The sequence below is a fragment of the Mus caroli genome, unplaced genomic scaffold, assembly GCF_978045245.1.
Source record: "Mus caroli unplaced genomic scaffold, Mus_caroli_1 scaffold_7, whole genome shotgun sequence".
NCBI lineage: Eukaryota > Metazoa > Chordata > Mammalia > Rodentia > Muridae > Mus > Mus caroli.
Genome location: NW_028227262.1, coordinates 25,177,428 through 25,194,593, shown reverse-complemented (window position 1 = coordinate 25,194,593; position 17,166 = coordinate 25,177,428). Strand labels below are relative to the sequence as shown.

At 38.4% G+C, this 17,166-nt stretch overlaps 1 protein-coding gene and 1 pseudogene across 1 annotated transcript in view; one reads left to right on the top strand and one right to left on the bottom strand.

Annotated features, from left to right (window-relative positions):
- Window positions 1-17,166, bottom strand: part of LOC110295785 (vomeronasal type-2 receptor 26-like) — a 247,717-nt pseudogene that overhangs the window by 100,418 nt on the left and 130,133 nt on the right.
- LOC110288467 (vomeronasal type-2 receptor 26-like) overlaps window positions 4,104-17,166 on the top strand; it is a 34,911-nt gene continuing 21,848 nt past the window's right edge. Inside the window, 4 exon segments of the mRNA XM_085839952.1 lie at window positions 4,104-4,321; window positions 5,537-5,652; window positions 5,655-5,833; window positions 11,837-12,640. Coding sequence (XP_085696078.1) covers window positions 4,104-4,321; window positions 5,537-5,652; window positions 5,655-5,833; window positions 11,837-12,640 — 1,317 coding nt within the window.

Sequence of the window (17,166 nt, the reverse complement as noted above, 5' to 3'; positions counted from 1 at the left end):
ATGCCCTTGAATTTGGATCATAGATATTCAGAATTGAGAGTTCATTTTGGAAGACTTTACATTTGATGAGTATGAAGTGCCCCTCTTTGTCTTTTTCTGATAACTTTGGGTTGGAAATCGATTTTGTTCGATATCAGAATGGCTACTCCAGCTTGTTTCTTTGGACTGTTTGCTTGGAAAATTGTTTTCCAGACTTTTACTCTGAGGTGGTGTCTGTCTTTGTTCCTGAGGTGGGTTTCCTGTATGCAGTAAAATGTTGGGTCCTGTTTATGTAGCCAGTCTGTTAGTCTATGTCTTTTTATTTGGGAATTGAGTCCATTGATATTAAGAGATATTAAGAAAAAATAATTGTTACTTCCTATTATATTTGTTGTTTGATTTGAGATTCTGTTCTTGCAGCTATCTTCTTTTAGGTTTGTTGAAAGATTACTTTCTTGCTTTTTCTAAGGCATCATTTCCCTTCTTGTGTTGGAGTTTTCTCTTTATTATCTTTTGAATGGCTGGATTTGTGGAAAGATATTGTGTAAATTTGGTTTTATCATGGAATACCTTGGTTTCTCCATCTATAGTAATTTAAGGTTTTGATGGTATAGTAGCCTGGCCTGGCATTTGTGCTCTTTTAGGCTCTGTATGACATCTGCCCAGGATCTTTTGGCTTTCACAGTCTCTGGGGCGAATTCAGGTGTAATTTTGATAGGTCTGCCTTTATATGTTATTTTACCATTTCCCCTTACTGTTTTTAATATTTTTTCTTTGTTTTGTGCATTTGGTGTTTGGATTATTGTGTGACAGGAGGAATTTCTTTTATGGTACAGTCTATTTGGAGTTCTGTAGGCTTCTTGTATGTTCATGTGCGTCTCTTTCTTTAGGTTAGGGAAATTTTCTTGTATAATTTTGTTGAAGATATTTACTGGCCTGTTTAGTTGGAAATCTTCCTTCTTGCCTATGCCTATTATCCTTAGGTTTGGTCTTCTCATTGTGTCCCGGATTTCCTTAATGTTTTGGGTTAGTATCTTTTTGCATTTCCCTTTTCTTTGATTGTTGTGTCAATGTTTTCCATTGTATTTTCCTTACTGGAGATTCTCTCTTCTTTCTCTTGTTATGCATGCATCTATGGATCCTGACTTTTCCCCTAGGTTTTCTATTTCCAGAGTTGTTTCCCTTTCTGGTTTCTTTATTGTTTCTACTCCCATTTTTAGATCCTGGATCGTTTTGTTCAATTCTTTCACCTGTTTGCTTTCTCCTGTATTTCTTTAAGGGAGTTATTTATGTGCTTCTTATAGCCCTCCATCATCATCATGAGAAGTGACTTTACATCCAAATCTTGCTTTTCTGGTGTGAATTCCTGCTATATCCAGGACTTGCTATGGTGGGAGAGTTGTGTTCTGATGAGGCCAAGTAATATTGCTTTCTGCTGCTTCTGTTCTTAAACTTACCTCCCACCATTTGATTATCTCAAGTGCTCCTTGCCCTCAATATATCAGATTTGAACCTGTCCTCCCTGTAATCCCAGTTGAGTTAAAACTTCTCAAAGTCCAGTTTTCTTTGTGATCCTTTGATTCTGGGATTATGTAATGCTGAGATTCTGGGTGTGTCAGATTTCTTGATAGTTAAGCTTTCTCTGAGACCCTGAGACCAAGCTCCTGGGATCCTAAAGGTCTGGGCTTGTTAGAGCTTCTGGAAGTGGTACCTCCTCTGGAGACCATGGGACTGTCCCCTCAGCTCAAAAACCAAAGTAGTCAGTGATTATCTGAAGAACCTGAGCCACTGATTGGGCGGGATTCCTGTTTCTGTGCTCCAGCTAGCCCTAGGCACCCCTGGTTCTATTGGAACATATGTTGTGTTCCACTCACCAGTGATCCTAAGATCCTGGGTGTGCTAGGACACCTGTGGGGTGGAGAGTCCTCTGGAGGTCATTGAACTTTCCATCAAGCCTGGGCCCAAGGTGGCCTATCACTGGCACTGACTGGAAGGAACTGAACCACACTACCCTTAAATTTTCTATTGTCTGCAGTTTCTATTGTTCTTGTAATATAGCTTTATTTTATTGTTGTTAGTGGCCTTTTATACGTGTTTGTCAGTTTTCTTCTTAACCATGCTAGGTCCTATTTAATTGAGTCTAGATAGTATATTTATTTAACAAGCTGTACAACTGTGCAGTATTACTGTTTTTATCCTCTAATGCACGATGGCTATCTCCAAGTCAAAATTACATTGATAGTTGCATTTTAGTACTGATCTGGCCTTCTGGGCTCCACGTGTTTTCTCATGGTATATCTTAGACTCTCTACTTCATGTTTTCTCATGGTATATCTTAGACTCTCTACCTTTGCCTAATCTCCAGTCCCTCCTGCCTTCTCTCTTCCTTTTCCCCTTGGCTAGGAGGAATTTCTTCCCTATTCTCCTTAGTGTTCAATCATTGATTGGTCAAGTACCTTTATTGACCAATCAGAAAATAATTGGGGTGCAATATTATAAAACATTGAATAGAAAATTCTCAGAGTAAGGATTAGAAGCAGATATGGGGACACAGAAATCAGTATTTGAATGATATAAGATAATCTTTACACAGGGCACAATAACATTATGCCTACATATCTTTGTCAGATAAATGGCAGGATGTAAGTTCTATTTTCCTGTATTTATTCATGTTTGCTTTATTTTCTAATATGTGATCATTTTTGGAGAACATTCAGTGAGCTGCTGAGATCCTATGTTCTTTACCCTTTAGTGAGATATTATGGAGATTTCTGCTTGGCCCATTTTCCTTGTTTACAATTTTTTTCTAGATAACTTATTTATTGTTGACAGTAAGTTATTGACGTTAACCACTCTTGTTGTGTTAAGATTAATCTTTGATTGTATAATTGTTATTTTATGAAATTGGCTGCACTTGTGCTTGGTGGAGATGTTCTAAACTTGTAACAGCCTCATCCTGTACTCTACCTTTAGGTGTATGAATGAATGAATGAGTGAGTGAAATAAATAAACAATTAAAGAAACAAAGAAAGGAAGAGGGAGGGGAGGGGTTAGGGGATTTTCAGAGAGGAAACTAGGAAAGGAGATAAAATTTGAAATGTAAATCAAGAAAATATCTAATAAAAAAGACAGGAAGAAAAAGAAGGAAAGAAAGAAAGAAAGAAAGAAAGAAAGAAAGAAAGAAAGAAAGAAAGAAAGGGGACAAAGATTAACATGATGGGGAAGGGGACAGGAGGTATGTGATGAGAAGCCCTCTTGAGGCAGACCAGGAGGGGGATGAAGTCTGGACTGTAAAAAAAAAAAAAATTAGACAGTTAAACAAAAAAGATTACACATTAGACTTCCTACTCAATTGACATTTCTTTAAAGCTAATAATAGGCTTTGATTTACTTTTTTTGAAGTGCATAAATTTGAAATAATGCCAGTGCTTGAAAAAAATCTATGTGAATTAAAAATTAATATTTAATTATCACAATGTATATGTATTTTAAAACATTGTCTTCATAAGCATATACATTGTAAGATGTTAAAAATACATAAGTTGATAACTGACCCTATAAAGCTTCAGAAATAATGTTTTTGAATGTAAGGCTTTGCTTTATAGAAATATTCTAAAATGACAGTGATGTGAAGTGATTCAGAGTCCAGCCCTTTCCACCTTTGATGCTTCCTTCAGATGACCCTTCATGACTTAATTATGCTTTCCCTGGTTAGCCTCACTTTACCTTGGGACCTTGAGAATTTTCAGCTCAGAAGTTTACATACCCCACAGGTGTTTTGGAGGACTTCACACTTGTTCTGAATTGTGTTTTCCTGCTGAGAATCAGGATTCCCAGGTGCCAAGTAAGAGGTCCGTGAGCCCTTGGGGACTCACAGTGACTCTGTGAAGGGGACATGATCTAGGGCTAAGTAGGTAGAAAGTAGATTATACTCAAGGGAACTGAGGGAGTGTTGGGATACTGGTGGGCATGGATCAGGAGAAAATAATGCTTTATAATCTTATCCATACTGACCAGACAGCCACATGTTTTATTTGTTTGCTGATGTGCTTTCAGAGTCGATTAGCCCAAGATTCTCAACTGAACAGATATCTGGGTCTTATCAATTAATTGTTAATATTAGTATGAAATTGCTCATTGCTTTCTCTCCTCTGATTGTTCTCATTTTTTTCCAGGAACAAATTTCCTATTTTTACTTAACTAAATCTGCTTCTTCTGGCTACTATCAAGATGGGGATTTTGTTATTGGAGGACTCTTTAGCCTTAGAATGACTCTTGGTGGACACCTTAAACCTAAAATTCTCTTTAAAGATAAAATGGATACACTGGATGTTGTTCATATGTAAGTGCTTGGCTTCTCTATTTAAAAAATATTGTTTCAGGATTTCAGACAAGTATAAAATATGTGCTGATCACACCCATCTCTACTACTTCCCTTCCAGTGTCTCCTGTCTTCAAATTCATGAAGTCTCTGTCTCTGCATCACTGTCTTTTTCTCTATCTCTCTGTTTCTCTGTCTTTGTGTCTGTCTCTCTGTCTGTCTGTCTTTCTGTCCATCTGTCTCTGTCTCTGTCTGTCTGTCTCTCTCTCTCTGACACACACACACACACACACACACACACACACACACACACACACTTTAATCTACTGAGTTCATTTATGCATGCCAGTGCTGTAGGAGTATAAGGCATCATCTAGAATGTAGGCAAGCTACTAGGGCAAAACTCCTAAGCAAAGTGACTCCCACTTCCAAAGTAGCCACCAAATGCCATTGGATACTCAGCCATGACTGACTGTCTGTGTGTCTCTCCCCTACTCATGCTGCATTCTCTTAAATATGTAAGAAGGGGTTGAAAGCACTCTGCAGTCAAGCACAAATTTTCTTTGTTTTTATTTATTATATTGTACTAAGAACATTTTATTTTTCCTGTTTAAATTTACTTGGCACTATTTTTATCAATTGCTATGTTTGATCAAGCAATGTGTATTTTCCTGAAGTTTATCCTATTTTTGAAGACCACAAGAAATACTAACTTTTAATGTTTTCTATTTCCTAAATGCTTTACTTCTCCATTTTACTTTCTCAGACACAATTTACACAGTAAGAAGTGAAAGTTGGACATTTGAAAGAATGTTGTGGTGCAAACCTTTAATCCCAGAACTTGAGAAGCAGAGGCAGGAGGATCTCTCTGAGCCTGAGGTTTACCTAGTCTACATAGTGAGTTTACATTCAGCCTGGGCTGCATAAGAGAGACTCCGTCTCAAAAAAAAAAAAAATTCAAAAGCAAAAATTCTGAATTTGGTAAGTTTTACTATATATCTTCTTTTTTTGACTGTTTTCTCCACATTTTAAATATAGAATATCATGCGTGTATCTTGGAATATCATTTATATTTTTGGTCTGACTTTGATTGTTATAAATAAAAATCTAGAATTTGAGAAAGCATGGGAGGAGCTGCATGTAGAAAAGAGAGGGAGGTAAAGAATGTAATTATATTTTAATTAAAATTTAATATAGAAAAAACACAAAAATGATCTTTCCAATTTTTCCTCCTAGGGATCTCATCAGACATTATCAGCACATTTTGGCAATGGTTTTTGCTATAGAAAATATCAACAAGGACCCACATATTTTATTCAATATGTCCCTGGGCTTCTATCTCTTCAATGTTGACTTATTGAGACAAAGGCCATGGAAAGTTCTATGGCTTTGCTCTCAGGAGAGAGCCCCCCAATTCCTAACTATACCTGCAGGCCTGAGAAGACTGACAAGCTGGTTGCAGTGATAGGAGGCATATCAACATCAATATCCACTCAGATCTCCCGAGTTTTAAGTCTCTACAATATTCCACAGGTACACAAAGAATGATGAATGACTCTTTAGGTTAAAACATAGTGACATGGTAATTAATGCTAATTAACCCAGGTATTGTTTATTGATGAGGGATGGGACTGCTTAATAATTTACTATTTTGTTATCATTTTAACTCTGAATAATAATTTATTCATAAGATGAATTAATGTTTGTAAAATAAATTTAATTTCAAAACCTTTAACATTGAAAAAAAAAAAGTAATGACAGCCTGTATCCATACCACTACAAGAAATTTTCTTTTGGTATTTACCACTGTTAATACTGTCTTTCTTTCATATGCAGTTTTAGAGAATCACAAAGCATGAAGACTGTAATAATTCTACTCATATATTTTCATTGTAACGATTGTAGACATATTCCTGAATATCTTACTGTGGTATCATCTCAGATTGTCACAGAACATTTATTTTTCACCTGGCATCAGACTTTCTCTGGCTGGCATTTTGGCCCATTTGTAATTTTCCTCTGTTGAGAGGGAAGGTTTTATTTTTGTCTTTGTTTAAAAATCTTTCTGTTGATCAGCAATGATTTTTTATAAAGAATGCTTTAAAGGTAGCATTTATATGTCAATGCATCTTAATTAGTAGTAAACTTGATAAGGGTTACTTAGAAATATATTAGTTTGCAAATAACAGTGATCAACCGTTTAATGTTTTCTACTATCCTCAGTGAAGTAACTTAAATCTTAGATGAAATGTGTCAGACTGCCATGTTGATTCCTTTTTTAAAATTCTTACCTATTTGTTTATTTTTGGGATAGGTTCTCACTATGCCATCTTGCCACGTCTTGAACTTCCTATGTAGCCTAGGATCGCCTCACAGAGATCCTCCTTCCTTTGCTCCCCCAGGGATGGGAATAAAGGCATTCACCACCATGCCCAAACAGATTTCTATTTTCATGATATTTTGTGAGTGTATTTTTTAAAAATTGATTATTTTAATTTTTCACATTTCAAATTATGTTACCCTTCACAATCTCACTTCCCCAAATCCTCATTTTCCCCCAACTCACTCAACTTTGACTCTAAGAGGTACTGCCCTAATTACCCAAGTCTTTCCTCATGCCTCTAGCGTCTCCCTTTATTGAGAAAACAAGCATCCACAGAACTAAGCACATCACCTCCTTTTGGTGCCAGATAAGGCAGTCCTGTACTACATATGTAGCAGGAGCCATAAACCAATCCATGTATACTCTTTGGTTGGTGGTTTAGTACATGGGATCTCTGAGAGGTTCAGTTACTTGATACTGATATTCCTATGGGGTTGCAATCACTTTCAGCTCCTTCAGTCCTTCTAAGTCTTCTTCTGGGGAACCCTAGGAGGGCTCATCCCAATGGTTGGTTGTAAGTATCTGCATCTGTCTTAGTCATATGCTGGCAGTGCATCTCAGGGGACAGCCATACTAACTCCTGTCTGTAAGCACTTCATAGCATCAGCAACAGTGTTATGCTACAGTGTCTGTGATTAGGATGGATCCCAAGGTGGGACAGTCTCTGGATGGTCTTTCTTTCAGTCTCTGCTCCATTTTTGTCCCTGTATTTCTTTTAGACAGGATCAATTCTGTGCAAAAATTTGAGATGGTTAGTGAACACATCCCTCAAATGTTGGCCATGCCAATCTTCTGGAGGTGGTCTCTTCAGGTTCTATCTCCCCCCCTATTGGATATTGTGGCTAATTTCATCCCAATTGTGTCCTAAGAGCCTCTCACATCTCTGGCATCTGGGACTTTCTGGTGGCTCCTCCCACCTTGCTTTTCTCTACCGAGGAGTATTCTGATTTTGGGAGAAATATACACTTATCACTGGTGTATACCATGTATGTCTTTTGGGGCCTGCTTTACCACACTCAAAGTGACATTTTCTAATTCCATCCAATTGCCTGCAAAATTTGTGAAGTCATCATTTTTAATAGATGAATAGTATTCCATTGTCTAATTGTACCACATTTTCTGTATTCATTTTTCTGTTTAGAGATTTTAGGGTTCTTTCCAGCTTCTGCCTATTATAAATAAGGCTTCATTGAACATACTGGAGCACATGTCCTTGTTATATGTTGGAGCATCTTTTAGATATGTGCCCAGTAATAGCTACATCTTCAGGAATTTTATTTCTTATTTTAAATTTGTTACTTTTGGCATATGCTTATTGTGATATTTATAATGTACACAGTTACTTAAAAGAAATGGGTAAATAATTGTACTTGGCTCATTTTTGTCACAGATTCATTTACATTACAAATGTTGCCACACTTTCCAGTCTTCTACCTGGAGTTCTTAATACAATCCCACCCCCTTTGCCTCTGAGACGGTGCTCCCCACCACTAACGCTCACCATATGCCCCAAGTATCCCCCTTTCCTGTGGCATCCTGACTCTACAGGGTTAGGCACAACATCTCCCATGGAGGATAAACAAGGCAGTTCTCTGCTACAAATGTGCTGGGGGGCCACAGCCTAGCCCATGTATGCTCTTTGGTTGGTGGCTTAGTCTGGGAGCTCCCAGGGATCCAGATTATCGTTGCTCTTCAAATGGGTTTGCCATCCCCTTCAGCTCTTTCAGTCTTTGCCTAACTCTTCCATAGGGTTCCCTAACCTCAGATCAATGAGTGGCTGTCATTACGGCATCCGTCTCAGTCAGGTGCTGGTAGAGCTTTTGAGAAGACAGCCATGCTAGACTCCTGTCTGCAAGCACGACATGGCATTACTAGTAGGGTTATGGTTTGGTGCCCAAACATGGGATGGATTCCAAACTGGGCCAATCACTGGATGGCCTTTCCTTTACTCTCTGCTCCATTTGTCCTTGTATTTCTTTTAGGCAGGAACAATTCCGGGTCAAAAGTTTTGAGAGACGTTAAGTGGCCCCATCTCTCTACTGGGGACCCCGTCTTTTTGGCTAGTTCTAATTAAAAGCAATTCTGTACTTTTTGGCTAATATTCATTTATCAGTGAGTACATACATTTTGGGTATGTACTCTTTGGTCTGGGTTACCTCACTCAGGGTGATGTTTTCTAGCTCGATCTATTTGCCTGCAAAATTATGGTGTCCTCATTTTAATAGCTGAAATTCAAATTATGCTCTTAAACCTGTGGCCAGCTGTCTGACACTGGTAGTAATGCACATGGACTAACGCTACCACTTCAACATACTCATAATGTCCTGAGACAATTTTATCATTTCCTTTAGCAAACCACTCACACACTTCCTAAGCACGAACTTGAAGTTGGCAGTGCTATGCTGCAGATCATATTCTGTTCATGTTTTCTTTCCTCTATCATGTTGGCATTTTTCTGTGTAGAATAAGTAAACCATCTCTAGTGTATGTAAGCACATCCCTAATATATGTAAATCATCCCAACTTTACATTTGACAATCCTTTCTTTCCATTTCTTCTCTTTGACAGCTTGAGTACTTTATGTCGGTCTCCTGTCTCAACCAGTTCTCTGTGTTAGGTCCTCTGCATGTTAAGTCATCCATCTTTTCTTTCTTGATTCACTTTCATATTTTCCAGAGCACATCCTTGAGCTGAAGACAATTTATATGGATGTGCCATAGTTATTTGTTCTTTCTCTCTGAGTCTCTCTCTCTGAGTCTCTCTCTCTCTTTCTCTCTCTCTCTCCCTCCCTCTCTCCTCTCTCTCTTTCCTGCTCTTTCAATGTGTGTGTGCATTTGTATGTGTTTATGTGTGTGTGTACATGATAGTATGATTATGTTTGAGCATGTGTGTATGTGCATATATGTGTGTATATGCATATGTGTGTGTTTGTATGGTTATGTATGGCATGTGTTGTGTGTGTTAGGACTGTACAGATAGGCATGTCAGAACACATAGAGTCCAGACATTCTTTCTTCATCACTTTCTACATTGCTGCCTTGAGTCAGAATTTTCAGTTGACTGGTCAGCAGGCTCCAGTGTTTTATCTGTCTCTACCCTGCTATGTGAAGTTTCAAGCACACACACCAATGTCTGACTTGTTATGGGAATGCTGAGGATTCAAATGCAGACCCTTATTTTTGTAGAGCAAGCACTTCCAACCCACTGAGCCCCCTCCTCAGCCTCATGATTAAATATATATCAGACTCTACAGTTATAATCTGATGTCGAGGTCACCCGCTAGGCAGCAAGACAGTGAACTAGATCCTCCCTCTATAAAGTCCCTGAGGCAAGCCTCATCCTACATAAATATTCGGTTTGTTGCCATTGTGACCTTCAATTGTGACACCTTTCTGCTAAAACAGCCTCAAGCAGGCCTGTTGACTTCCATGCATCCTATGTGAATTATTGTAATTCCTCATTCTCAGTCCCCCACAGGAGGTCAGAGCAAGATGATCAGTTCTCTCCTGAGATGGCAGTCTGCCATACCTCTCTGAGTCATAGGGAGTGACAAAGTATAGTTCTTCTGCTTTGTCAGCTAATCTACAGCTGACACCTGGATTGTAGGCCAGAGAGAAGCCTGGGCTTATCCTGTCAGCAGGACAACAGTTCTCTCCAAGACAGAACCTTACTTAGCTTTTGAATGTGATTTGTAACACTTCAAATATATATATAAAATTTATGGTTTAAAAGTAGTTCATTCAGATATTTAGATACATGTTGAATTAGCATATTAATTTTAAATAAAACATTATTTAAATGATGTTTTATTAATTAGATTCATGGGATTCATGAACCCATTATCAGAATTTATTGATATAAAAAATCGTACCATCATGTGTCATGCTTTAAATTGCTTACTTTTTTGCATTTAATTAATAGTGAATATGTCTTTATGCTACTCTTTCTTTCCTCAAAGTATTCATGTTTACCTCATGTTGTGATTCCTGATTTCCTATTCCTTTTCCTTCTCCTAACCACTCTTCTCTCAAAAATGAAGTAACATGTATTGAGTCTCATGATTTTGGATCTAATAAGTGAAATATTTTAAACTTCTAGACTCAGATGCCTGGGGAGAAGGCAGTGCATATAGCCATGATATGAGCTTTGGATTAGGGCATGACCTAGTGGGCATCTGATTTTAGGAATTTATTATTTAGGGGATTTGTGTTGAAAGGGGATCAAGTCCCAGTCTGAACCATGGGACACCAGGGTATTCAGAGAACACCAGTGTAGATAGAGATATTAGATTCAGTAAGGCAGACTGATAGTGTTGGCCAAACCTGGGAAATGTGTTCCTGGACTAAAGATATAATCCTAAGAGCACATATTAAGGAAAAGGATTGTTTTATGCCGATATTAGATTAAGTGAATTGAATTTGATAATTGGTCATTTAATATAGCAGATAAGGTAATTAATAATCTAGTCCACCGCCCCTCCCACCCAAGTAGATGGCCTAAACAGCATAGAAATCACAGATTAGACAATTCAGTTGTTGATTTCTGGTGAAAAGGATAGCAATGTGATGGGGGTAATCAGAAGGACTAAAAGAGAGACTTTACAATAAGCATTGAGGTAGATAGTCAGCCTTCCATCCTCTGCAAGCTATTTTAAGAGAATTGACTACATATTAAGCATTACAGAGGACACAAGACATATAAACTTCTAGGGAAATATAGACTTCATGAGTCGATTTTATAATGCTTCATAGATTTCCTCTTTACTGGATAATTAGTTATAGATTAGTGACTTCAAGTAAAAGGCCTTTAGTGTTAATGTTCCTCCACCTCCCTTTTCAGGAAGATGAAAGTTCTGGTATGGGAAGTGACAGGTTTGCAAATGCTCTTGTTTGACTGGTGTTACCTGAACTGAGATCAGGAGATAGATACTGTGTGGTATACCTGTTTGGTATTTTCTATAAAAGTACAAAGGAAAAGACACATTTCCTGTACACAGTGAGAAGTAAGTGACACAGGTAACAAGTTGGTATTTCTTAGCAAAGTTACTTAATTGCTCCATATCTCCTAGAGTGCATAAACAGAAAACATAAACCAAATCATTTGAGAATGAACAAAATTGTCTTGTCTTAAGTAGTAACTTTCTTTCTGTTTAGATCAGTTATGCTCCTTTTGACCACAGTCTTGGGACCAATGTCCAGCTCCAGTCTCCTTACCAGTTTCCAGTGCACAGCGCAGCTCTGTATCAGGGAATTATTCAACTGCTGCTATACTTCACTTGGGTCTGGGTTGGCCTGGTGGTTCCAGATATGAGGGGAGAACTCTTCCTTACAGACATCACAGAGGAGATGACAAATCATGGACTTTGTATTGCATTTGCAGAAAAGGTTAAAGAATTTTCTGCTACAAAATCAGTAAACCGGAAAGATTTTATGGAAAGAGTCACATTGACACATGTTATTGTTGCATTTGGTGACACTCATGATTTTCTGATTAGTGTCTATCTCAGAATTTACTATGCTCCTTTTGGTAATGTCTGGATCACAACTTCTGATTGGTATATCACATTACCTATTGAACAAAATCGTATTTATAGACACTTTGGTGGAGGATTATTATTTTTGTTTCACATGGATGAAATTCTGGGATTCAAGGATTTTCTCAGAAGTGTTCAACCTAGAAAATACCCTCATGATACCTTTATCCAGGATGTGTGGTCCATCTTATTTGAATGCCCATATTTTGATAAGGATGGAGTCAGGGAACAAAGTCTATGTGAGCCAAATGGCAGCCTGAGCACACGACCTCTGCATGCTTGGGATATGAATACCTCACCCTCGAGCTACAAAGTCCATGCTGCTGTGTATGCCATTGCCCAGGCACTCCATGAAGAGCTGTCACTCAGAGTGGAAGGAGACTCACTGGATAAAAGTGTACTCCGGGCTCCTTTGCCATGGAAGGTAACAATGGCTGTTCTTATGTTTTCCTAGAGTACTGGGCCCTGGCTTGTAAGTTCTGCATTTTGATTGATGGTCTTTCATAATTAGTGTTAGAAAAGTATTTCTTATTCTAGCATATTTCTTTGTGCTACTATCTTCTTCTCAAAGTTCTCATGTTTATTTCAGTAGCATAAGTATCACAAAGATATAAAGTCAGAGGAAATGAAAAAAAAAACACATTGTAGTGTTTAAAGTTGAGCTAACATTTCTCTCAGAATACAATATGCTTATGATGCTTAAAAATGCTTTTCTTAGACTAAGCACACTCATAAAAAGTATTTATGAAATTTTATTGTCACATCTTTTTTATTACTACTTATAGAAGAACACATAGCTTTTATAAGGCTCAACAATATCATCCATGACTGTTCTCCAGCTTATGCGAGGCTGAGGTACAAGGATCATGAGCTTGAGGCCAGCCTGGGCTCTACTCACTCCCATCAGTTGCAAGATGAAATGTTTATGATGAAACCTGGACTAGGCACTGTTCTATGACTATAGCAGAATATCCTTAGGGATCTGTTCTTTGACTTGTTGCTGTTGTGGTGGTCTATTGTATTTGGTTTTACCTTAGGTCTCTGAGTCACCCAGTTTCAGGTTCCTGGCCATCCAGGCAATGTCTTTCCTGGGTTGCCTCTCATGGCTTGAGCCTCAAGTTAGACCTGTCATTTGATTGGTCACTCCCACAAATTCTGAGACACCATTGTGTCAGCACATCTTGCAGTCAGGACAGATTGTGGATTCAGAGGTGTGAGAGTAGGTTGGTATTCCAGGTGCACAACTGGGAGCCTTGCCTGGTTACAGAAGATGGGCAGTTCAGGTTGCATATCCTCCATTACTATGTCCTTACTGAAGTCACCCTCATAGGTCTCAGGAAGTTCCAATTCACTAGGTTTTGACATCTATCTCATTGTCTTTCTGTCCATACCCTTTCCCTCTGTACCTCCCTCCCCAAACTTTTTCCTTCTTGTTCCCATCTCCACCCACCCTCTAGTCAACCCACAAAATCTATTCTATTTTCCATTGCCAGGGAGTTCCATGTGACCCATCCATCTCACTCCCACAACCCTCCTTGTTAACTAAAGATCTCTGGAGTAGTACTATATTGCATAAATCTACCACATTTTTGTTGTCTATTCTTCAGTTGAGAGACATCTATATTGCTTTCAGTTTACTGCTATTTTAAATATAGCCACTATGATCTAATTGAGCAAGTGCCCCTGTGGTAAGATGGAGTGTCCTTTGGGTATGTGCTCAAGAGTGGCATAGGTGGGTCGTGAGCTAGATCAATTCCCAATTTTCAGAGGATCTATCATGTTGATTTCTGTAGTGTCTTTCCAAGTTTACTGTCCCTCTATCAATGCAAGAGTGTTCCCCTTGTTCCACATCTTGCCATGAGGACCTGTTACTTGTATTGTTGATGATAGCTGTTCTGACATGTCTAAGATGTAGCTCATTGTAGTTTTGATTTGTGTTTCTATAATGGATGTTGAATAGTATTTTTCAATGTTTCTCGTCCCTTTGAGATTCCTCTATTAAAAATTCTCTCTTTAGCTCTGTACCTAATTTTAAAAATTAGATTGGTGGATTGTTGATGCCTGATGTTTTCAGTGCTTTATATATTTTGGATATTAGCTTCCTGTCAGATGTAGAGTTATTAAAAATCCTTTCCCATTCTGTAGACTACCATTATATGTTTTTTAATTTTTTTTGAATTTATTTTTTTAATTAGGTATTTTCTTCATTTACATTTCAAATGCTATCCCAAAAGTCCCACAGACACTCAGCCCTACTCCCCTACCCACGTACTCCCACTTCTTGGCCCTGGTGTTCCCCCATACCGAGGCATATAAAGTTTGCAAGACCAATGGGCCTCTCTTCCCAATGATGGCCGACTAGGCCATCTTCTGATACATATGCAGCTAGAGACAAGAGCTCCGGGGTACTGGCTAGTTCATATTGTTGTTCCACCTATAGAGTTGCAGATCCCTTTAGCTCTTTGGGTACTTTCTCTAGCTCCTCCATTGGGAGCCCTGTGTTCCATTCAATAACTGACTGTGAGCATCCACTTCTGAATTTGCCAGGCACCAGCATAGCCTCACAAGAGAGAACTATATCAGGGTCCTGTCAGCAAAATCTTGCTAGTGTATGCAATGGTGTCAGCATCTGGAGTCTCTAGATGGTCCATCCTTTTGTCTCAGCTCCAAACTTTGTCTCTGTAATTCCTCCATGGGTGTTTTGTTCCCAATTCCAAGAAGGGGCAAAGTATTCGCATTTTGGTCTTCGTTCTTCTTGAGTTTCATGTGTTTTGCAAATTGTATCTTGTATCTTGGGGTTTCTAAGTTTCTGGGCCAATATCCACTTATCAGTGACTACATATCATGTGAGTTCTTTTGTGATTGGGTTACCTCACTCAGGATGATGCCCTCCCGGTCCATCCATTTGCCTAGGAATTTCATAAATTCATTCTTTTTAATAGCTTAGTAGTACTCCATCCCATAATCAACCTCCAAACACTGACACCATTGCATACACCAGCAAGATTTTGCTGAAAGGACCCTGATATAGCTACCATTATATCTTATTGAAGACATCCTTTGCCTTGCAGAAGCTTTTTGGTTTCATGAGATCCCATTTTTTTCATTGCCCTGTCAATGTTCTCTATATGTGTAGAATTCAAATAATTAAATAAAATTTGGCAGCATAATCCACACTACATTCCTCAAAGTTCCTAGTTCTCAAATTAAAGACACACACTCAGCCTTTATATGTTAATATTGCTTAAACATCTCGATGGTTGGGCCAGGTTCTAACCTCCATTTGGCTAATCAACCTCCCTCCAATAATCCCGAGTTATCATTTACTACATTTTGTATTTCCCTTGGCTGCTCTAGACTCAGTTGTGCTGCCCTGCTGGGCTGCACTCTTCAGGCTCCTACATGGCATCTGTGTCTCCCTGTCCTGTACCAATTCAGTCTTGGCATCTCCTCCACCTCTCCTTGCATCGTGGATCTCTTTCTCCTTCTCCTTCCTCCCTGTCCCTAGCCAAGGAATCCTAAAAGTCTCAACTGTGTCTGCCCTGATCAAAGATTGTCTGTCAGTGTCTTTACTTACCAATCAGAATCAACTGGGGGCAGATTTCCAGAAGCTATTTGTGTGTAAATATTCTCATGTAAAAAGTTTTTGGGGGAACATAATTAGCATTCATAATATAGGCAGTTATAAATATGTTCAAGGCTATTCCCTACTTTTTCTTCCATCAAGGGCAGTTTCCCAGAAGCTATGTACACGTAGATGTTCTCCTGTAAACAGATTTTTTTTTTGAGGGAAAAGAATTAGCATTCACAATCCAAGCAGTTTTAAATATGTTCAAAACTATTCTCTATTTTTTTCTTCCATTAAGTTCAGTGTTCCATCAAGTCTGCTTTAATGTTGTGATTATAAATTGGCCTTGAGTTTTGTACAGGGCTAATATGGATCCAGTACCATTCTTCTACATGAAGAGATCTAATTAGACCAGCACCATTTTTGAATATGCTTTCTTTTTTTCTATTGTGTATTTATGGCTTCATTTTAAAAAGTAAGATGCCCATAGATGTGTGTGGTTTTATGTCTGGGTCTTCATTTCGATTCATTGCTCAACATGTATGTATTTAGGAGACTATCTTGTGGCTTTTATTACTGTAGCACTGTGGTACATTTTAAAATTAGATGTGGTGGTACCTCTGGAAGTTCTTTTACTGTTAATTCTACTAATCCATGAGCATGGGAGATCTTTCCATCTCCTTGATTTAGCTACCCCAAATTTTTCTTTCTTCTTTTCTTCCTTTCTTCCTTTCTTCCTTTCTTTCTTTCTTTCTTTCTTTCTTTCTTTCTTTCTTTCTTTCTTTCTTCCTTCCTTCCTTTCTTCCTTTCTTCTTCCTTTCTTCTTCCTTCCTTTCTTTCTTTCTTTCTTTCTTTCTTTCTTTCTTTCTTTCTTTCTCTCTCTCTTTCTTTTTTTCTTCCATCCCTCCTTCCCTCCCTTCCACCATTTCTTTCTGCCCTTCCTTCCTTCCTTCTTTCTCTCTCTCTCTCCCTATATCTCTTTCCTTCTTTCTTTTTTCTGTCTGTTGTCAAGGGTGTTGTTTCCCTATTTTTTTAAAATCTGTCTGTTTGTCATTTGTGTATAGGAAAGCTCTTTTGGTAAATATCCAACACAAATAAGCCCAGGCAATGAAAGCACAACTCATTTAATATGAATACATACTCTGTGCCTAGATTGGGCAGATCTACTCTACTATACTACCATCTTCCCAATATCAGAGACCCCTTAGAACTTGTGGTTTCTCCAGGCCAGGTGCTTCTGCTCCACTTTTTTTCTTCCTCCTCCTTGTCTGTTGTTTCTCTCTCTCTCTCTCTCTCTCTCTCTCTCTCTCTCTCTCTCTCTCTCTCTCTCTCTCCTTCTCTCTCTCTCTCTCTCTCTCTCCCCCCTTTTCTCCCAAAACCTT